The 24,059-nt window shown below is 38.3% G+C and overlaps 1 protein-coding gene and 1 long non-coding RNA gene across 8 annotated transcripts in view; one reads left to right on the top strand and one right to left on the bottom strand.

Moving 5' to 3' along the window:
• The window catches only part of LOC124261329, a 44,493-nt gene extending 23,529 nt beyond the window's left edge, over window positions 1-20,964 (bottom strand). For 4 of the 7 annotated variants that reach the window (XM_046695635.1, XM_046695639.1, XM_046695640.1 and 1 more), the window contains exons 1-3: window positions 20,771-20,925; window positions 1,520-1,609; window positions 274-579 (exon numbers count right to left, since the gene is read on the bottom strand). In XM_046695635.1, coding sequence (XP_046551591.1) covers window positions 274-579; window positions 1,520-1,595 — 382 coding nt within the window. In that variant the 5' untranslated portion in view covers window positions 1,596-1,609; window positions 20,771-20,925. Of the gene's footprint in view, window positions 1-273; window positions 580-1,519; window positions 1,610-20,770 lie in introns of all 7 variants that reach the window. The other 3 variants (XM_046695638.1, XM_046695637.1, XM_046695636.1) reach the window with 3 other exon arrangements.
• Window positions 3,532-11,803, top strand: LOC124261333. Its single transcript, XR_006894294.1, has 3 exons — window positions 3,532-3,681; window positions 3,991-3,996; window positions 11,793-11,803. It is a non-coding gene; the product is annotated as an uncharacterized LOC124261333 (long non-coding RNA).
• Window positions 20,965-24,059: the final 3,095 nt, after the last annotated feature.

Genomic DNA, 24,059 nt, shown 5'->3' with positions numbered 1-24,059 from the left:
CCCAAGTCGGGATTTGAACTGAGGTATTTGGCGTGACCATCAACTGCTTTAACTACTAGGCTACCCAGCCACCTTGTGACTCTAGATGGTAGTTGCCTGTGAGGTGCAACAAGGTTAATCTGTTAACACTCCCACAATCATCTCTGACATTAAAAGAATTCTGTTACAAATCTGTTCCAGTTTGTGTGATTCCTGTCACAATTCTGGTCTGATGGGAATCATGTAATAGAGATGAAAGTTTTGTAAGAATAAAGTTATCCATGAGAACATTACCATATCCTTCGATGCTACAAGTCTTCAAGAGTGGCTTTGTTCCATCACGACAATTCCACGTTCCAACATCTGTCTTATTCAGACTCTTTATACGCATAATGTGTTTGTCATCTGAGCGTAACACCACCTCATAACCTTGAACATTAAAATAGCATTTATCTTTATTCTTCAGGCACGTTACTACTTCAATAGCATCTCGCCGCGAAAACCCGATAGAGTCGTATTGGCCAGTTATGTCACAGGTGATGTTGACTGGCCGCCCAAAGCAGGCTACTTCAGGGCATGATGTACTGGTTTCTGCTGCATCTGATGAGAAAAGCAAGCATTATGTTACCATGACTACCAGTGTTTGAAACCAAACATGAAAACCAAGAACCCTTGTCATAATCTGAACTTGTAAAGTACGAGATGCGGGAAAAATATATTAAAATCTCATCCTTCACGCATGCTCAATGTGCTTGAAGATATGACATCCCTATCATTTCAACTGAAGGTCATATCAGTAACCCACGCTTGTCATAAGAGACAACTGAGGGAATCAGGAGGTCAGGCTCACTGACTTGGTTGAGACAAGTCATCATATCCAAATTATGTAGATGGATGCTCATGCTGTTGATCACTGTATCCCAGGCTCGATCATTTAGAGACGCTGCCATAGAGCTGGAATATTGCTGAGTGGAGTCAGTGCTGTGTTCAACAACAAACCAAACAAACAACCTGATTGGAAAAAAACTAGGGTTGATTTGATCAGGAAAACAACACCAGGGCCAGGCCAAACTGAACAGGATCTACTGATCCATGTTCATATTTCTCTGGTGTACCTAGGAGACGATACGCCCTATATTTCCTGAGGTGGGGATGAAGCTGAGACTCTGAAGCCCCTTAAAGCTTGAAGTGATCAGCTTGTAATTTTGTTGGTGCTGACAACCACAGATATATCCATAGAAGCCTCCTCATTGTTAACCACAGATCAGAATCAGGGTCTGTACCAACAGTCAGCAGATCCTGGCGTGACTAAGGGGAGGGAATTGAACAGAGAGTGAGTTTAGTTTTATGCTGCTTTCAGCAATATTTCAGCAATATCACAGCAAGGAACACCAGAAATGGGCTTCAGACAGTGTAACCCTGTAGGGAATTGAACCCGGGACTTGAGTGTGACAAACAAACACTTTAGCCATCAGGCTACCCCACCGCCTGAATTGAACAGAGAACTATGAAATGCCTCATGACGTTGAGAGATTCTTACCACTGACAAAGATGGAGACGAAGCAGATCAGCAGAAAGAGAGAAACCATGGTAACTTGTCTCGGTAACGTCTCCATCAGGTCACATCGATCTGTAAACATCAACAGATATGGATCTGTAAACATCAACAGATATGGGTCTGTAAACATCAACAGATATGGGTCTATAAACATCAACAGATATGGTTCTGTAAACATCAACAGATATGGTTCTGTAAACATCAACAGATATGGGTCTATAAACATCAACAGATATGGTTCTGTAAACATCAACAGATATGGGTCTGTAAACATCAACAGATATGGGTCTATAAACATCAACAGATATGGTTCTGTAAACATCAACAGATATGGGTCTGTAAACATCAACAGATATGGTTCTGTAAACATCAACAGATATGATCTGTAAACATCAACAGATATCTGTAAACATCAACAGATATGGGTCTATAAACATCAACAGATATGGATATGGGTCTGTAAACATCAACAGATATGGTTCTGTAAACATCAACAGATATGGGTCTGTAAACATCAACAGATATGGTCTCTGTAAAACATCAACAGATATGGTTCTGTAAACATCAACAGATATGGATATGGTCTGTAAACATCAACAGATATGGTGGTCTGTAAACATCAACAGATATGGTTCTGTAAACATCAACAGATATGGTTCTGTAAACATCAACAGATATGGGTCTGTAAACATCAACAGATATGGTTCTGTAAACATCAACAGATATGGGTCTGTAAACATCAACAGATATGGTTCTGTAAACATCAACAGATATGGTTCTGTAAACATCAACAGATATGGTTCTGTAAACATCAACAGATATGGGTCTATAAACATCAACAGATATGGGTCTGTAAACATCAACAGATACTGATGTGTAAACATCAACAGACATCAGCATAAAATCTAATGAACATCACTGCAGCAGAAGCATAAACATAAAGGGTTAAACTTGACAAACATACAGGGTTAAACTGATACAAAATACTGCTGCCTTTCTGCTTATAAATTGAGAATGGATGCAAATAATTCATAATACGTGTCATCAGGATGACAAGTGAACTCGTTGAATCATTCAAAATAATCAAACTGTTAACTGCATGCATGTTGCATGTTAATAGCATTCAGTTTTTAAACATATTTATCGTGCTGGAGTGATTGATCTATCGATCAATCGATTTGTTTCGTCAACACGATGTTATGATTGTGTCCTGTTAGTGCCAACATGAGTTTTGTGGTTAGGTGTACAATTACAATTCATCTTCCGCTTGTTGATCGATAACTGAGCTCTGGCCCGATTTCTCGAAACAAACTTAAGTTTTTACTCAAATTTCAATTTGAAACAGCTGAATTTTAAACTCAACTGCATTTTTTAAATAAAAGAGCCCAAACAAACTTCAGTAATCTATCCACCAAACTCAAACTGTCTTCTATGTTTGTGTTTACTATCGATTTTGGGGACGGCGGGGTAGTCTAGTGGTTAAAGCGTTGGCTCGTCACGCCGAAGATCGGGTTCGAATCGCCACATGGGTACAATGAGTGAAGCCCATTTCTGGTGTCCCCCGCCGTGATATTGCTGGAATATTGCTAAAAGTGGCGTAAAACCAAATTCAGTCAGTCAGTACTATCGATTTTAGTTCATTCTGGGGAATGCATTTTCTCAAATTTGAGTAAAATCTCTAACTTAAGTCAAAACTCAGACTTAAGTTTGTTTTGAGAAATCGGTGCCTGATTATCGACCTCCATATTGAGAATGATAACCCGCACTACATATTTAAGTGACACTTTAGTGACTATAGTGATCTGGTGCAGTGTTTCTGCTGACTTAATTATTCATTATTTATCTGACACTGTGTCAGGCGACCTAAAATTCTACCGATCATGAATGAAATTTGCCGGTTGTATCCTATTGCCATACTGTAAGTACTCATTTTAAAGTTATTTTTAGCCTGGGTATTTCCAAAACATAACAATTTTGGGGACCATGAAAGCACAGCCAAGACTGTCATTTCGCTTACCCATGATTTTTTATTTTAATACATGATTATTTACCGGACAGAGTGTCCGGTTGGGTTTCAATTTACCGGTCCCCAATAAATTTTACCGGTGATTTTCCGGTATATACCTAAGAACGGAAACACTGTGGTGATATGAACTACACTCAACGAGCTCTGACAATCAGTGACTGTTATTATTCTAATGACCCGGGAACATCCGTGTTAGAATTGATCTTCAGTAACCCATGCTTGTCGTAAGAGGCGACTAACAGGATCAAGTAGTCAGGCTCGCTGACATTAGAGCTGGGACGATTTACCGATACATCGCGATACATTAAAGTTTGATACAGCTATCGTATCATCGACTGGTGTATCGATACAAAACGATACACAACTTTTTTTCAAAACAGTATTATCTTAAACATGATAAAGTACATTTTTAGAGAAAAAGACAAAGTATGATGTAGTTTCTTGTCTGTTTATTACAATAGTATTTTTGTTAAACACAAATACCTTGAAATAAATCATTTTAAATCTTAATACTGTGTCATTCTTTCAAGGTTTATGTATCGTGATACATATCGGATCGCAGGTAAAATATCGCGATATGTATCATATCGTGAAATAGTGTATCGTTCCAGCCCTAGCTGACATGGTTGACACGTCATTGTATCCCAGTTGTGTAGATCGATGCTAATGCTGTTGATCACTGGATTGTTTGGTCCAGACACGATTATTTACATACCGCCGCCATATAACTGGAATATTGCCGAGTGCGGCGTAAAACAACAACCAAACCAAACCAAATCTGATTTGGTAGCTGATTTCATTGTACTCTAAAATGTCAACAATAGACAAGGCGAAAAGTATCGTAACACCCTATATCAACGTTATTTGTTTGCTGATGTTGTTTTGCAGAACCAGACCCCATGATGATAAATGATGAATGATTCTGTTTAAATTTTGCATTACTTTATTTATAATCTCAATTATCTTACCTTCATGTACAATACTTTAATATCATTGGTCAATGACACTTTAACAAGTTTGCATGTCACCCCTCCCAGGAGGGTGACAACTGGTAAAAATATTACCCGCTGCCACGGTAACCGCCAAACTCTCCGCCGAGAAGCTGTATCGCTAACAATCGTATGACGTCACAATATGACACATGTACAGATATATTTTACCGACTATCACTGCTTTATTTAAACTGTTTTATACATTGAATCGTTTGGACACTCAACTTAAACATAATAAACCATTTAAAAAAAAAAAAATTATGCTTGTCAGAATATGTTTCACTGATTTTATAATTCCAGTTGAGATGCAGACGCCATTTTGTTTACATGTCATATAGTCAGTAGCGATCTTCAAAATAAAATAAAATGATATTTTGTACATTTAACATGGCAGTAAGATAAATACGTTGTACGCTTCTCCCTAGGGTAATACGGTCTGATGTACGCTCTTTGTAGCAGACCCGTGAAGATCCGGGGTAGAATAGGTCTTCAGCAACCCATGCTTGCCACAAAAGGCGACTATGCTTGTTGTAAGAGGTGACTAATGGGATCGGGTGGTCAGGCTCGCTGACTTGGTTGACACATTTCATCGGTTCCCAATTACGCAGATTGACGTTCATGATGTTGATCACTGGATTGTCTGGTCCAGACTCGATTATTTACAGACCGCCGCCATATAGCTGGAATATTGCTACCGGCCTACCGGCCCGGGTGACACTGCTACAAAGAGGCATACATCAGACTGTATTACCCTCGAGAGAAGCATACAACTTATATTATATGATTACAGCTACACTACTGATTTATGAGTACACAAACATTAATGTTTGTAACATTACTAACAAGTCTTGAGGAGAGAAACATCATTTCCAGTCACTTACTTCCCAACTGAAACACATGACAGCTATCAGATGTTGGAAGATTTACTGTTACCTACACCAGGTGAAAACTGTTACTCACAGTAACCTGCACTAGGGGTGAAACGGTTTACCGTGGCTGTAGTAGAGCCATGGTTGTAGTAGAACCGTGGAATCGTGGTTGTGAGTAGAACCATGGTTGTGGTAGAACCGTGGTTGTGGTAGAACCGTGGTTGTGGTAGAACCGTGGTTGTGGTAGAACCATGGTTGTAGTAGAACCGTGGTTGTAGTAGAACCGTGGAACCGTGGTTGTAGTAGAACCGTGGTTGTAGTAGAACCGTGGTTGTGGTAGAACCATGGTTGTAGTAGAACCGTGGTTGTAGTAGAACTGTGGTTGTAGTAGAACCGTGGAACCGTGGTTGTAGTAGAACCGTGGTTGTAGTAGAACCGTGGTTGTAGTAGAACCGTGGTTGTAGTAGAACCGTGGAACCATGGTTGTAGTAGAACCGTGGTTGTGGTAGAACCGTGGTTGTGGTAGAACCGTGGTTGTGGTAGAACCGTGGTTGTGGTAGAACCGTGGTTGTGGTAGAACCGTGGTTGTAGTAGAACCGTGGTTGTAGTAGAACCGTGGTTGTAGTAGAACCGTGGAACCGTGGTTGTAGAACCGCGGCCTTCGTGGTTGCAGTAGAACCGTGGAACCGTGGTTGTAGTAGAACCGTGGTTGTAGTAGAACCGTGGTATTTTGCCTTCGGTTCGGTGTACCGTAATGCAATCCAAAAATTTGGTCTTGTTCATTTAAAATAACAAAGATTCCGGTTATTTTTTCCCGTCGTTATTAAACAATGTAAGGCTTGGCTCTTGTTGTCAATTTTCTGCATTATGATCATATCTCATATACCGAAACAGACCAAAATCTCTTGAAGTCTAGATAAGTTGAGCATCTGCGTAAAATATGCATTGATATGTCCAAAATATGCACTGAAATATATCTATAGTGTCTCAAATTAAAAGGAAATTACAGAAATGCTTTGGTTAGTTGTTGACTTGCATACCCTGACTTAGAAATAAAAAGAATCAAATACTAACAGAAAGCTGCTAACTATAAAAAACTGGGTAGATTATCAATTGAATTTAACCTACAGAAAGAAACAATCGCGCAAACACAGCTAGGGCTGCGCATTATAACCGGTTTACCGGTATTTACCGGTTCAGACATGAAAACGATACGTATTGCAATACGCTGATCTAAAACTGGTATTTTGACTTGCATTCAGAAAACTTCGTAACACTCGGAAATGTTCGGATATGTCCTTGTTTCATTTGTGCCAAATATTATTCACATTTTTATTTCATCATGATTAAAAGTTGTTATTAAAGCTTAATCAAGCATAGTGATTTTGTTGTGTTTTTGCTCTATAAATCAAGAAATAACTCGATTATAAGTAGTTCTTGTTTAAAATTACTTCATGCAATATATTGCAATACATATCGCAATAGATGCTTTCGCATCGCAATGTATCGCAATATGAAAATTCTCTGCAATACCCACCCCTAAACACAGCTAATCTGATGAAATGAGACGGTCGGCAAAGATAGGTTTGTCCCTTGAGTGGGTTAGTGATGGTACACCAAGAATTCAGATTGTCTAACCTGATCAGACATAACGTGGATGTATTTCTCATTAAAACAACGACTGTGTTAATGTCGGAAGTACAAACCATTGGCTATAGTTATCTTTTTAAAAAACATTTAAATTACTGACATAGAAAATACCCACATTTTAAAACAGGGGTTGGGTATCGGAAAAATTGAGTTCCCACTGAAGATCAGTAGTACCCATTTATAACAGACACCATGGGTAAAATACCCAGATTGGAAAAAGCTTATCTAGAGCTCTGAAACTGCAATACGTACCGGACAATGGTAAGAGTGTATCGGTCACACCTAACTTGCACCAGCAATTGTTAACAATAACATGCACCAGTGCAGGATGTAAATAGGGAAATCGAATCCTGTACTGTGTTCTAGAAATTCATCAGACACATCCGTAAACAAATTAAATATAATTTCAGTTTCTTTAGCTCATGTTTGCAACTTGGTACCCATTTCACATTAATACACAGCATTATGTCTGAATGGAGACTTTGTCAAATTATTGCAGTGTAAGTTTTACATCATGACTCAATCAAGATATCCTTGCAACATCAGTGAACATAACCATAGCTGGTAGGGATGCCACATTCAAAACTGTATCGATATTCAGTTTTGAAAGTATACCATAGGTTTAAATATATTTATGTATCGTTTACATTTTGCAATTGCATCATGTTTTTTTAATGTTATGAAAGTTATAAATGGTTATTTTTCATGTACAAAGATGGGAAATTGGAACTTTTTAATCTCTTAGAATAACAAATGTTAATCTTTTCATGGATAATTATAAAATATGTAACATTAATGTTCAAAATGTAACTAAATTTACGCAATAATGCCGCGAAAATAAATATCGTGATACATATCGAATCGTGACATGGGTATTGTGATACGTATTGATTCATGAAACCTATGTATCGGGACATCCCTAATGGTCGGTCTGTCAGACAGTGCTTGGTTCTTTGAAGAACAGCAGGACCTCGGACCAGGAAGTTGTGTACTAGCATCATGACCTGGATGTTTAGTCTTCCTGGTAGGGGTGTCACGATACACCAATCTCATGATACGATACGTATCACGATTTTAAGGTCACGATACGATACGTATCGCGATACATAATTTTCGCGCCTTTTCATAGCATTAACTTACCAGCAACATAGGTTCTAGCTGATTGGTCCATCAAAATAGTCTAGCCAATCACAAAAGCTGTTAGTTTCCAACCTATTTTTTAAGTAAAGCTAGCTACATCTATCTATCGGAGCCGTCTCGTATAATTTTACTATCAAGACTTTGAAGGATATAGCATACAAATTTGAATCGATAAAGTTTTAAAATAGGAATCGATAAACTTTAGCATGTATCGCGTGTCGTATCGTCAGTAAAAATGTATCGATGCATCGATACATTCGCGTATCGCGACACCCCTACTTCCTGGCAATATTACAATGAACAACGCTAAGTCTCAGCTGGGCTCCAGGTAAGTTTTCAACATCCGGAGTACATACTTGTTATTTTTTCAATTCAGGAGTACTGGAAAACCTGAAAGAGTACATTTTAGAGTATTGAATGGAATTTAATGGAGTATTAGTAATCTAGTGTTTCGTTTCATACATGCACCACAACATTGCTGCTCTTGTGTAAACAGGTCAATAAACAATAAAACAATACTTTTTCAGAGAAATACATCTGTAAATGATTCTAAGACCGTACACCATTGCTGTAGTGCATATCTGCTACGTTTTCTAAAATATTTCCTAGCATGAAGTTTTTTTTAAGTCATTTAGAAGTTGGACGAACATGAATACATGGCACGTTTTATGGATAACAGGTTATCATGTTATCCATAAAACAGGTGCTGTATTTCCTTCCGTATCATGCATATTGTTTAGTTGTACATACGCCGATACGGCCCTTATCTGGAGCCCTGTCTCAGTACATTATGTCCAGAGTCTAAACTAAGTCATGGAATCAGTGCAAGTAGCTCTCTCACCCGAGTTTAGTTTTACACCACTTTCAGCAATATTCCAGCAATATCATGGTGGTAATAGGCTTCACACATTGTGCCCATGTGGGCAATCGGAACCAAGGTCTTAGGCGTGATGATAACTTTAAAATTGCTAGTGTACTCCGGTACAGTGGCACATGTAAAATCACTTGCCCTGATAATTTTTCCACTATACCGGCCATTTTCTTGTTGATATTTTAAATAAACAACATAATTGATATTGGAAAGTCAACTGGACACCGGTACAGTGTGATATACAAATTTGCTTGCCTGACAAAAAAAACTAATGGACTCGGGCGTCGGGCAATGGGTTATTTCCACCCCTGTACACCTATGAAGAGCTCGTCATGCAGAAGGTCTGGGTTAAATTCCTCATATGGGAACAACATGTGACGCCCCATTTCAGTGTTCACAAATGGTGTTTCACAGTAACAGGACATTGGGTCCTGTAAGTTTCAGATGTCTGTCTGACCCATTGAAAATTCACTGGACCCATGGAATAAAATTAAACACACATTTCAGATTTAATATTTCTTATAATTGACATTAAAATTATGAACAAACATGAGATTTATAAACAGCAAACAAGTGTCACATGTCACATAAAACAACTTCAGTCAAAGTTATTGTGAAATATACAGTCAGACACTGGGGCCGGCGGGTTGTAGACTTCTGTCTGACGGTCCCGTTGGTGAATCTGCCGGATTTGTCAGATGGTCAGACGCTATTCGTAAACACTGCCATTTCTGGTGTCCCCCGCCATGATATTGATGGAATATTGCTTAAACTTAAACAAGAAAAAATTGTGTCCAGGGACACAGATGCCCCCGCTGCTGTACGAAGAGTTCCCTACACTGAGAGTGGTCTGGTGATTAATTTCTACTAAATAAATATCATGGTTGATTATAAAATACATATATCCCAAGTGTCCAAGGTAAATACTTATTTGTAAATGTATGTCACAATGAACTTACCACAGTACAATTAAACCTTTATCATGAAGGTTCATGGTACAAGGGTAAATAAACTAGCAATAGCAATATCACTGTGGAGGCAAGTGAAAGCAATAGATTGCTGTAGAAGCTAAAGTGGTCAGTTTTGGCATATTCTGGAACATATTCAATATGGCAGGTTTAGATAACACAACCTTCTATCATATAAAGATCAATAATTGAAAAAAAATCACAAACAAGTTAAATAAACATCTATGCAACTATGAGATGCACACCTTTCGAGTCCCAATGAAACACATGTATAAGCTTAATCAATTCTGTTGAGCAGTTTTTGTGGAGAAGTGGATAGACTTAATCCCCAATTTCACTATCATCAGAGAGAAATTCAACAAAATTTATCTAAGTTCAAATGTCTCTGAAAATACAAAAAACTATAAAATACAAAAACAAAATATGAGATGCACACCTTTAGAGTCTCTATAAAAGACATATGTAAGCTAAATGAGTTTTGTGCAGTGGTTTTTGAGGAGAAGTGGATAAAGTACATCCCCTGTTGTATGGGACGAACAGTATGACTTCTTTGAGTGGCATTTTAGAAGTTGGGAAGTACAATATAGAACAAACTGTATGGATAACAACTTCTTTTTATTCTTGAGTGCGACGTTTCGATACAGATTCTTGTACCGTTGTCAAGCATAATGAACAGGATGAATAGAACCAAATTCAACTAAGTTCAAACATCTGTAGAAGTGACAAAATTAAGAAATTGGATGAACAAGGTATGAGATGCACACCTAAATTAGAGTCCCAATGTTGAGCAGCTTTTGTGGAGAAGTGGATAGACTTCATCCCCTACAACACTATATTCAGAGAGAAATTCAACAAAATTTATGTAAGTTCAAATGGCATTAAAATTGGAAAAATAAATAAAATACAAAATCAAAATATGAGATGCACACCTTTAGAGTCCCGATAAAGCACATGTGTAATCTAAATGAATTCCATAAAGCAGTTTTTGAGGAGAAGTGGATAACGTAACACCCCCTGTTGAATGGAACGAACAGGATGAATAGAACAAAATTCAACTAAGTTCAAACATCTGTAAAAGTGACAAAATTAAGAAATTGCATAAAAAATTATGAAGTGCACACCTTTAGAGTCCCTACAAAAGACATGTAGAAGTTCATTCAATTCTGGTGAGCAGTTTTTGTGGAGAAGTGGATAGACTTCATCCCCTATTACGCTATCATCATAGAGAAATTCAGCAAAATGTACCTAAGTTCAAATGTCTCTAAACTTACAAAAAAATCAATAAAACACAAAAACATAATACGAAATGCACACCATTAGAGTCCAAAGAAAGCCCATGTATAAGTTCATTGAATTGCACAGAGCGTTTTTTGTGGAGAAGTGGATAGAGTACATTCCCTGTTTCGTACAGACGTACACGGAGGGTAGCCCTATATGCCCCCAGCCATAGGTGAGGTGAAATTGCGTTTTACGTCGTACTTGAGAATACTTCGCTCATATGACGACCTGCATTAGTGTTGGGAATTGGTTAAAATCTCATAATTGATGATTGGTTCATTACTACCGATCAATCATCGAAAATAATTGGTTAGCGTCATTTATGAAATTTGTTAATGCACATAAAAATAAGGGGAAAAGAATGTAGTTCTTCTGGTTTTATTAGGCAAAATTCCACATCTTTAAAGGATGACTAGTATGTTAGGAACATAAATTTCTTGGAATCTTTAAGATAAATTCAGTCATGACTTGAAACGAGCTTGTAGTACTTACGAAATGTAACAGACAAAATCAACCATGTAAAAAAAAAATTGTTAATGAAAACAAGTGTTCTAACTTCTAGAATAGTTTGTGTTAGATTATGAGAAATTATGATCGATTTAGTTACTACGACCAATCTTCGATTATTTCAATTAATCGGACCACCACTAACGTGCATGCGTGTGTATGTGTATGTGCGGTTGCTTGTACTAGTCCAGACTTAAGCTGGTTTTATAGTGCTAACTCACTGAGATACCATGCAGCAGCGAAGCATGAATACCCAACTCAGACACATTATACTGACTCCGAGCCGACCAGTCCTTGTTGTACCTATTAATGCCGAGCGCCAGACAGAGACCAACAAGTACCATATTTTAAAGTCTTTTGGTATGACTTGACCGATCGAACTCCAGCGACCTTCCGCTTCTCTACGGGCGGACGCTCTAACCACTACACCACGGAGGCGGTGCCCCTAGCCATATATGGCGGGGGCATAAAAAACTCACTCACTCCCCATGTGTTTCTGGTTCACTAATTTGAAAGTGATTCAGTTTACCTTCCCCATCCACTGCACAAAGTTACGCGGAATATTTATCTGGCACATTCAAGCCACAAATAGCATTTTCTGGGTGACAAGGTCTTTATTTTTTATTACAGATCTGTGCCATTTCAATATTTACTGTGCCATGGTGCACAATTTCGGCACTATTTCAATCAATGGAATGCTTTCACAATGATAAGAGAGTGAGTTTAGTTTTACGCCGCTTTTACAAGAAATGTGCTTCACACACTGTACCCATGTGGGGAATCAAACCCGGGCTTCAGCATGACGAGTGAACGCTTTAACAACAAGAAGACAAAGTCATCAATATCCCCCGCAAAGGCAAAATACTCTTCATGAATGTGTCTACGAGTTATGATTATGTCAAATATTTAGATGTGTATCATGGGACCCTCTATTATCGCGGTAGTTAATGTTGTCACCATCGGGATTATGAACGGCTACTGACATTTAGCATTTTATATTTTCAGTTGACTGATGTTTAATCGTAATTTCTGTCACAAATAATGTGACACATGGTCGCAACTCGTTTAATACCATTGCGGCAATTCCGATTGTCTCGTTTGACCCGGAAATTGAAGCAACTCTCTATTATCGCGGTATTGCTATTTTCTTACTATGGCACGCGGTACAAGCAGATGACACCGTGAAACGTTTACTAAGACAAGTAACAAATCTAAATAGTTTGATCATTAAAAAATATTTAGGAATTTCATTCACATTAGTAATATCATCATGCTTTTAACGCAAACATCAGAAACTTCTATTCATTTGGATACAAGGTAACAATAACGTTACAAAATATTGTTTTTCCGGCTTAAAACGTACCATACAAGTTGCTGCCCTGTGCAGAGTAAAGTTACATAATACGTCACTTCCTGTTATATTTTTAGCACGGAAAATATGCAAATGGCCTTACAGTTGTCGCAGGATTGAAGTAAGTTTTGATTCATGCTAGATGTAAGGGCAGTAGGGATCATACTAGTTTCAAAATGTTCTAGAACTTACTGAAAAGATGAATGCTTTAATATTTCTCCGATCACACATAACATTCCAATGAAATAAATGACTTTTTCAAGAGTGATGAATGTATTTTACGTAATTTGCATATGTAAACAGCAGATGCGGGGCGTAGTGTTTCTGGTTTCCCGATGTTTCCGCGTGCCGCGATAATAAAGAGTCCCACCCTATATAGAATAGTGGAAGGAGAGTATTGAAAGGTTTTTAAAGTTCTCTTCCAGAAAGGAGCACTATCACCAATTTCAGTCTATGTCAAACTTGTTGCCATGGAAATGCCAAAAAGATTTTATTCAGAATTCCAAAACTACCAAAAGGCACCAGTACACCACCAGATCTATGTATGTGCCAAGTTTGGTGAAGAAACATTAAAGGGTTTTAGAGTTCTGCTCCGGAAAAGAGCACTACCACCAATTTCAGTTTTAGTCAAACTTGTTGCCATGGAAATGCCAAAAATATTTTACTCAGAAATCCAAAACTACCAAAAGGCACCAGTACACCACCAGATCCTTCTATGAGCCAAGTTTGGTGAAGAAATATTGAACAGTTTTAGAGTTCTGCTCCGGAAAAGACAAATGTGCATGGACGGACGCACGCACTGACGGAGTCCATTTTAATACCCCCTGCAAAACGCGTTGCGGAGGAGAACTAGGATATCCTACCACTCCACACAATGATAAAAAAACAAATGGAACATGCTTTATGATTTCCTGTGTGTGACTCCTTTGAAAATATGCCGTTCCATTTATTACAAAGGAAACATCTATGTCAACTGTGGGTGGTATTTCTATTGAAATATATTCCACAGTGAGTTTGACAGTCTTCTGCTGGAGTTGTATTGCCTGTATATTTCCATTCTGTAATCACGATCTTGATAAATGAGGCAGATCCAGAGGGGAAGTTCAGGGGGTTCACCCTACACACGGCAGCAAATTTTATGGTACATTTTAAGGCGGAATAAAATTAATTTGTTGTGTTATTGTTACCTTGTATCCAAATGAATAGAAGTTTCAGATGACTGGGTTAAAATCATGATGATATTACTAATCGTAATGAAATTCTAAATAATTTTAATATTAAAACTATTTATATTCACAACTACTCTAAAGTAAACAATGTCATTTGCTTGTACCATGTGCCATAGTAACACCGCGTGACGAGACAGGATGAGATGTTTGTATATATTTATAGTTTTTATTCTTTAGTTTTAACTAAATTAAATATCCAATTAAGTATACTTTAAACATTATCAGGGCTCGATTTAGTGCTTTCTTACTTGCACTGGTGCAACCCAATATTACAAAGAGCAACCCAGTTATTAGTTGAACTTGCACCAGGTACAAGTCAATTTTTGAGAAATAAATCAACAATAAATCTAACGCTATAAGCATAAGTATGTCAGCTCATTTTTCTTCTAAATTTTGGATAGCTGTGGCACCGAAACATTGCTATTTACAGACACGTTTCAGCTATGACAGCTCTTGTAAACAGGGATCAGCTGCAACTCTGTGTTGCTATGGTTTCATGGGTACTACATCACAGAAACATGTTTATGTGCACCGAGACACTACATTGCAACTGGAACTTGGCTGGTGCAACTAGGTTTACATCTTAGGTTGCACCTGGTGCAAGTACGTTAACTTCTCTTAATTCGAGCCCTGATTATATACTTCACTCTTCAGCTTTTCTAAATCTCTCTCTCAGCTTACTGCCTCTTTTTTGCCTCAGCCACAATCACCTAGAGCACTACCACACAACAGACTGCCCAAGCGTGCCATCTCTCTGTTCCCACAGAGGTTCCCTGTCACATCTTCCTCCGAACCTCCAGGCCATATAGCCCGGTTCTTGTAAAATCCCCTAGCGGCAAAAAATCGCAACACGAATTATCTCCCTTCTTTCTATCCAATCAGAACACCTGTTACATCGACTTAGATTCAGCTTGACTAATACAAGCAAATGTGGGGCCACAAATATCCTTCCTCTGCTGGGGACTTGTGTTGATGTGACACACAAGGCATTTAATGGCTAGCTTGTCCGTTATCAACGAGGGCGATGGAGACGCCATTGATCCGCTATTACATGACTGAGTTCCGTCTAGAAGAAACGTTTGCACATCACGGAGGGGAAGAGGTTCTAGTTTTCCCGAAGCATACGGAAATTACCGAGACCTTGCGAATGATCACGTTTGAAACAACGTTGCTGCAAAACTAAATCTGACTGCAACCAATTACGAACACTCGCACCATGAACATGATAAAGGGCCGTATTAGAACAGAGGTTTGTAGGAAGATATGACAAGTAACCTCTGTAGGAAGAGAATGGCGGGCCACTTACTGTGTCTTTGTCTTAAAGATCACATATACTCTAGGGGGGTACAAATTCATAAATCACTAATTGGCAACGTTTTAAATGAAACCCTGTCATTAAAACTACTCATTTCGATCTTTAATTAACTTAAATTGACCTTTTTGACAACAGTGCACAATTCTCCCCTGCGAACGAAATTTCAACCAATCAGAGCGACGCGTCTCTGTGACGTCATATGAGGAATAGCTATGAGGGCTGATGCAGAATTCAAGTACATTTCAGAGGGTAAATTATGTTGTTTACAGGTTTGTATAAACCTGAAATCGTGACAACTGTTGTGAAAAATGAAAGCAATAGGTTCTCACAATCTACTGTCATTTGAGTTTGTCTTCTGCTTTGCCTAGTTTCCAAGTTACAACTTGTTTTCATAGACGATTCAAAAATCGCTAGGCCTTATTTGTTCGCGCCAGACGCTAGTGATAGTGAAAACGATGATCAGCCTCGCTCATCACGGTTACGGTTAATTTCTTCAACCTAAACAGTTCGACATTAAGAAGGGTGGATGCCCATCAGATGCAGTTATTTGAAAATATCCCCGGTAGTTCTTGTCTGATTGTAATAAAGTATCAAAGCAGTGTGGGCTTTTTCATGTTTACTAATGCCTGGATGTTATAATGACTGATCCAAATTGATCCCATTTCTGTGTTTTATACCTCGATATTTAATCATGTCATGTAAAACTATGATGTCTCTTACGTATGATATTAAAAATTGACATTTGATTTATTTGAATCTGTAAACTAAACAACCCTACTTTGCCATCGCTAGAAGAATCTGAAAATTTACTTAGGTAAATAGGTACAAACAGTTTTAGCACACAGAAAATGCCTATATGTATTTCTTATGCAACAATGAAGTTCTGTTTGTATTCTCAAAACAGTGTCGGCCCATAAGTTTTCACATGCAATTAAAATTGCATGCAATACAGCAATTAATACTCCCTTGTTGTAACCCGTGTTAAGTGCTATAAACCTACACATGTTATTAGTCATCATTCACTTGATGGTCAGTTAATGAAATTATAACAGGTATAACACCACTTAGATTACCCGACAAAGGTTCCCATTTGGCATTTCTTGTGTCTGGAGTAAATGTTCAACATTACAAACATCGATCAAAGGATTAACCGATAACAGGCTGATTGATTAATTACTTTTATCTTGCACAGCGGATTTGTCAAAAGGTAGTGTTTATGTATGTAGATTTACTAATCTATACTGAATACACTCTGTCGTGTCTGTGTCTGCGAAAAAACAACGTCCTTCTTTCAAAGGATTAACCGCCAATACATTGATTGATTACTCATTATTGCCTAACTAAATTACTTTTTTCAAAGAAAGGCGGACATTATGCAATTAGTTGCCAGGTGTGCTATCTTGGGTGACCAATGAGACCATACACCAATGTGAAATACCTGAAACGATATGTCAATTTTTCGTATATTAGACACATCACTTGGAACAACTGCAGATGCATGGCATATCACTTTCGTTTTGTGGATATTGATGGATACATTCCTCGAACAAGGTAATAGCCTGACATTGTTCCTATAACTTTAATCTGTTTCAATTTTAATATTTGCATTTTGTTTTTATTCATTTGTCGTAGCATTCAACAGAATCATTGTTTTCGCCATGAAGTGTAATGGGACAGACAACATACACCAGGGAGTGTGTGCAAATTATGATTCACATTGGCAAACTATAAAATGTCTAGATATTACAGTCATGTTATAAATTCACCATAAGAATCAGCAGATCGTCTGCTTTTTATTTAGTTTCAATTTGCATACAAGAATGATAATAAACTAATTAGGATTATAAGACCAAATATATAGACATACATTGACTAGTATCTACATACTGATGAGTGGACGTTAACCACGTGAATGTAGCAAGAAATTTATCGCTCAGTATTGTCACTTCGACCCCACCTCGCTTCAGTGGAAGAAATCGTTATGTTATAAGTTGTGTCATGCAAAATCCTTTTGGTCATGATTCAAATACATATTTAACAACGAGTAGAAAGTAGTTTTGATTTTCTAACTTGATGAAAACAAATCATAATCTCATTAATTCTAACAGACTTAAGCCCGTGAGTTTACAATTTAAAAAAATGGCGGCGCCCTGTCGCGAGCATCCGCCAGTCTGAGGATAAATGCTATTTGGGTTTGTTTTCACCGAGTTACAAAATCAAAACTACTTTCTACTGGTAGTAAATATGTATTTGATTGATAATAATTGCATGACATAGCTTATAACTTAACAATTTCTCTCGTGGAAGCGAGGTGGGTGTCAATATAATACTACTTACAATATTATTTTCACTTCGACCACAACCTCGCTTCAGAGGAAGAAATCGTTATGTTACAAGTTGTGTCATGGAAAATCTTTATGGTCATCAATCATATACATGTTTTACTACAACTAGTAAATAGTTGTGATTCTTTAACTTCTGTGAAGCGATCTGAACACAAGTAAGATATCGTTTCAGGCTTCCACAACACTCGCTTTGCACTCACAAACATAACCCATTTAGCACGAACTGCGGGGTCCTGTGGAAATCTGTGCATGGCGACACCATGGCCCGAACCCTAGGAGCAATTGACCACAACGCAACGATTCGGCATGTCTTCGTTGATGTCGAGAAATCATCAAAATGACAAGCTTGCTACACACTTTCTATACAACTAACTGCAAATCCTTCCTCATATGATGTCACTGCAGTGCTCTGGCGACAGAGTTACGTAACCTGTATGTGGTTTCGTTGGCGGGCGAGAGTGAAGCAGGTGACTTTTTGGCAACTTTTAATCGCTCGGTATTAAGTAACCACAAGTTTTTTAAGAATAAATTTGGTGTTCCGCATAAGACTTACCACAAATCTTTCATATGTAATTGTTAAAAGAGTACAAAAAAACCAAAGTTTATTTGTTCTTTAACTATGTTCGCCTACTGTCCCCTGTTTTAAGTTTTGAGTTTCAGCACAGCACATGACATTTCTACTGTCAGCTGGCCACAAAGCACTTGAGGAGGGAAGATGTCAGCCTCTAACCCCCATATTTTTTTGAAAGACTTCCGTCCGTATCCCCCCTTAAATTTCATTCTAGTCAAATCATTTCACCTGAATATATATTCCTCATCTGGTAAGGATGACTTTTAACATGTTTCTTTAATTGTATCTGAAATTGCATATTGACAGACATATCCTACGTCCAAAAATGCCACTCATCACTAACATTTAGGGGGGATACGGGCGGAAGTCTTACCATTTTGTTTAATCATTCTATGCCTAAGAATATAGGCCTGTGGTTTTTTTTATAAAAAGCCTAAACCTAACCCTTAAACATTAAACCTAACCCTAACCACTTGAAATAATCCTAATAAATAGAATACATTTCAAGCGGGGGTTACAGGCAGAACCCTAACCCTTGTGGATACTGGAAAAAGATATTTGGATTTTGACATTTATTTTGTAGCTCTTGGGATCATTTCCGAAGCTTAGTCTCTGTCAGTACTTTTGTAGTTTGTACCAGGGAGACTATAAGGGGAGTGGTCACTCCTCGGAAAGCCCCTTAGCATATGCCTCGGCTGGTCACGTGACCAGTGTAGCCAATATGGCGGCAGCGTAGTTTTTAAGATTGAGCCCGGTTTATATTCAACAGCTGATTACATACGCTGAGTGTTGTGACAACTGAAAACCTAAGTTACCTATTCTGTCACTTCATTTTAAGTCAAATAATTGTTATTTGTGTCAGTATTAGTACAGTAGATTTGTAGTGATAGTTTTATAACTAAAAATAAATTGTTAGGGTGTATTTGAGGTGTGTGAAAAATATGACATATCGCTGATCTGCCATTGAAATACTACAGGGCGTTGTTTGAGTGTTTCTAGTTTTTGTTCTAAAACATCTTTCACATACACCTTTAATGTTTATGAGGAGAATATACCATCAGGTGAAAGGTGTTTGCAAGTAATAGTGATAGTTTACTGTTAAACGCAGCCGAAGTTGCGCTGGGAACGAACCAAGTCACTGTGTGTGTTGAACCATGATGAGGCACACGCTAGTTAGTACAAATGGTAAAGAAAGCAAGCGAGTGACCTATCCCTGTTGTAGAGTATCCCTGTTTGTACATATTCATGTGATGTGTACAGATATTGATAATTTGGTTGCTTTGTCATATTATAAATATTGAGTAGTTTATCAGCAAGGTGCGAGAATTATGGAATTAATACCGTGAAAGATAATCTGTCACTCATTAGTTATTGTCTAAATATGCCATCAATGCAGTGTTGAGGCAATATAAATGAAAAAGGTTAGCAATTATGATATTTTGTAAATGGTTACATTTAAAGATGATATTAATTATTGATATTATCCTGCAGCATATATTTGTTTTGTCTAAAGAATGCTTTAATTGTTTCAGGGGTTTAAAAGATTTGTCTGTTCATATCTTTAATTAGTTCCTGCTTCAGCGAGAATGATATATGATAGGTTTGACACTATTTCCGGGTCAAACAATTCAATCCGTATTGCCGCGATCGTATTGAACGAGTTGCGATTATGTGCCAAGAGAAATGAAGATAAAACAGCCCATTAGTCAACAGAAAATATATATAATGTCAGTGAGAGTTCATAATCCCGATAACGACAATAGAGGGTCCCATGATGATGACTGTAATACATGTTGCACGAACAGGAAGGCGGCGCCACACAGTCTCAGTGCCAGTGCCACATTATGGCACGAGATGAAGTAAACCTCATCATCAAAACATTCGCCACAGTTCTGACTGGATACACTCTTTCACTTCGAATCATATGGCGTTGTCTGTTTATGTGAAAATTACATATTTTCAGTAACAGAACCTCGAACGATCTTGCTGGTTCAACAGCAGCCTTATCAGGACGCAATTATCATCAGAATATTATATCGTTCACTTGTGTCATGGACCATAATATATAGTAAAATGCCTGGCTATTCCTTTGCTGGGATATCGGAGGAAAATTAGACTTACCAACAACAGAAACAACCGCTATCTTCTAAGATCAAACGCCTACCTCAAACATACAGGGTATCCCAAGTATTTTCTTACTTTTGCTTTCTATGAGTAACTTCCTCCGGCGCTAAGCTAAATCTGGTACCCGGCTCCCTTTGCGCCGTATATTGCGATATGCGAGACGGGGCCCAGCTATGACTAAACATTCCGCATGGAACTCTGGGTAGAGGTGACCGGGATTTTACCAAGCTCCTCACAGCGACAGCCTCCAATTACACGCGCAGGAATGGAGTTTGCGCTCAAGCGTTTTGTGTATGTTAAAGTGCCTTTGTTGTCAACAAGTCAATGTTCAGAGTACAATGAATAACAAGGAAAGAAGAGAGAGAGGGGGCAAGAAGTGGTATATATTGAGTGGAAAGAGTGTGAATGTGTCCTGTATGTGCGATGAATGTTATGTCTGTTTTATTATTGTATATAATTATATGCTACACAAAAGGTCTGCCATAAGCAAACCCATGTGGGTGGCCGATATAACAATAAAAAAAATATAATAATTATACAAAATAAGTTGTATGTGCTTTAACAATACACAGAATCGGGTAATACTCACTGTCTAGTAATTCTATTCCTTAAAGATGCAAGTCTAGATAAGCGGACGGTACATCTAAGGACACCAATCTGTATTTATTTAGATTTTAATTTAAACTATTATAATCACTACCTTGTGAAAGTCTACGTCTACATTATCCCATGATTGGAGTTTTCGTTTGTTTGTGAACCCGTGCAGGATAAATACACAAAAGGACATAATCTTTTAAATTTTTGTATATTTTCTCAGATGAAAATCACATTGATAGACTCTGTGAGATGTGAAGTTCACCGCTGACTATCCAACGTATAGGCAACCACGCTTAATTTTGCCATCTACGACCGTCATGCAATCATTCCGTGTCGTTGTCAAGCAAGTGATACATGAGTAACAAATTGAGAGAATATATACATGAGTTGTTATTACAGTAGATAGGGAATGAGTTGTTTATACAATAAATGAGGTTGATGTACAACGCTTGTATAAGAGATTGATAAGTTGATTGGAAGTCAGAAGGGTGATATACAATGACTTAATTAGAACTTATACAACTGATAGGAAGGTTGTATCCCATTACCCCTACATCCCATTACCCCTACTTCCCAGTACCCCTACAATTAGTTAAAACAACACACGGCATTTACCTGTCTGGCATAATGAACTTACCCATGGGAGCGATTAAAGTGTTGTGTATACAACCTACAAAGGAATAAGGTGTTCTTGGTTAGAGAAAGTTTGTTAAGATGAAATGAAGTAAATGTTGAAATTGACACTGAGATGAGACAAGTAATTTGAGATGACTTAGTATTGTAAAGTGTTGTGTATACAAATTAGAAAGGATTAAGGTGTCCTTGGTTAGAGAAAGTTTGTTAAGATGAAATGAAGTAAATGTTGAAATTGACACTGAGATGAGACAAGTAATTTGAGATGACTTAGTATTGTAAAGTGTTGTGTATACAAATTAGAAAGGATTAAGGTGTCCTTGGTTAGAGAAAGTTTGTTAAGATGAAATGAAGTAAATGTTGAAATTGACACTGAGATGAGACAAGTAATTTGAGATGACTTAGTATAGTATATAAATGTTGGAAACAAACTAACATGACATCAACATGGCTGGTCTTCGCAATGTTGAGTTTGTTATGTCACGGAGAGGTAGCACCCAGGTCCTATTTGAGGGTTATCTACACACTAAGAATGTCTATATGGATGGAACCTATACTGCCTGCCCTGGTCTGTGGAATCAAGTGTACATCCTACATGCAAGACGTGGAACCACAACCTATCCCCTCATCTTCACCTTAGTCCCCAACCGTCAGACTGAGACCTACTCCGGACTCTTCAGACTCATCAAGAATGAAGTTCAGCAGAGACTTAACCGGCCGCTTGCCCCATCCTGTGTCCAGACAGACTTTGAGCTGGCGGCAATTCATGCTATAGAGAGAGAGAGTTCCGACTGCTGAAGTGAAGGGTTGCTTCTTCCACTACTGTCAGGCCATTTGGAGGAAGGTCCAGGATCTGGGACTTGCTGTTGCTTACAGAGAGGATCTGGAAATATCCAGATGGGTAAGAAGAGCGGCTGGATACCCCTTTTACCCCAGAACAGTATCCAGGACACGTGGGTTGACGCCATGGACGACGCTCCCGATGTACCAAGAGCGGCACTTTCAACGATTACATGGTGACTACCTGGGTCTATGACGACGCAAGATTCCGCCTGCCACTGTGGAACCATCACTCAACAACAGGTCCAAGGACAAACAACAACCTAGAGGGATTCCACAACCACCTGAACCGGGGACTCCCACATCGACACCCCAACATCTTCCGATTTGTGGAGGTGGTCAGGAAAGTTGAACACGCTGAGAGAGCGAAAATTTGCCAGATAGACTTTGGAGCAGCACAGAGAATCAGAAAGAGAGTGTACAGGGAGATGGAGCATCGTTTGTGTCGCCTCAAGGAGCAGCTCAATCTTGGGCTGAAAACACCAATGCAGTTCCTTGACGCTGTGGACCATCTCCTCAAATTGGCGTAGAGACTTGTTTAAAAGACAAAAATTAACGTAAAAAAGTTAACATGACCTGCTGCTCATATTCATGTCACGACCAGGATGATATCTGTGTATTATATTCATTTATTTGTTTAATTAAATCCATAAATTAAAACATTAAGTCTTGTGTTCATGTGTTTGGGCTAGTCCATTGTCCAGGTAACAGGTAACAGGAAGGGGATTAGCAGTGCATTGGATCGTGAACTTTGTTGTTATAAGCTGTAGGGGTAATGGGATGTAGGGGTAATGGGAGGATACCGCTACAGCTGGACGTTGTCGCATAGGTTTTGAAATGCTGATTGGTGACACGTGTATCCAATTAATCTTTCGTAACGTTTTCGTTTCCAGAGGAGGATTTGAAACTCGTTAAATATATTCCTGTATCATTTTGTTTATAACTTGGTCAACTCATGTCAAAACGATTCAAATCGAATGAGAGCAATAGGTGACATTCACTGGGGTGCAGACAAATAAACCTTTCTATACATCTACAAAACGTTTATCATGTGTAGCTTAGCCCAGTGAAAAACAGGGCTCACAAAACAGGACTCATAAAATACCTAAAGGTATTTAAGAGAATTTATGGACGTCAACTTCTGTACTTGTGGAACACGATGTTACGGAGTATATTCTTATCCTTCATCGGGTGAATGAAGAGACTAGAAACTAGG

This window comes from Haliotis rubra, unplaced genomic scaffold (genome assembly GCF_003918875.1).
Source record: "Haliotis rubra isolate DU_JTF1 unplaced genomic scaffold, ASM391887v1 Scf797, whole genome shotgun sequence".
Lineage (NCBI taxonomy): Eukaryota > Metazoa > Mollusca > Gastropoda > Lepetellida > Haliotidae > Haliotis > Haliotis rubra.
This window is presented reverse-complemented; position numbering and strand designations above follow the sequence as displayed.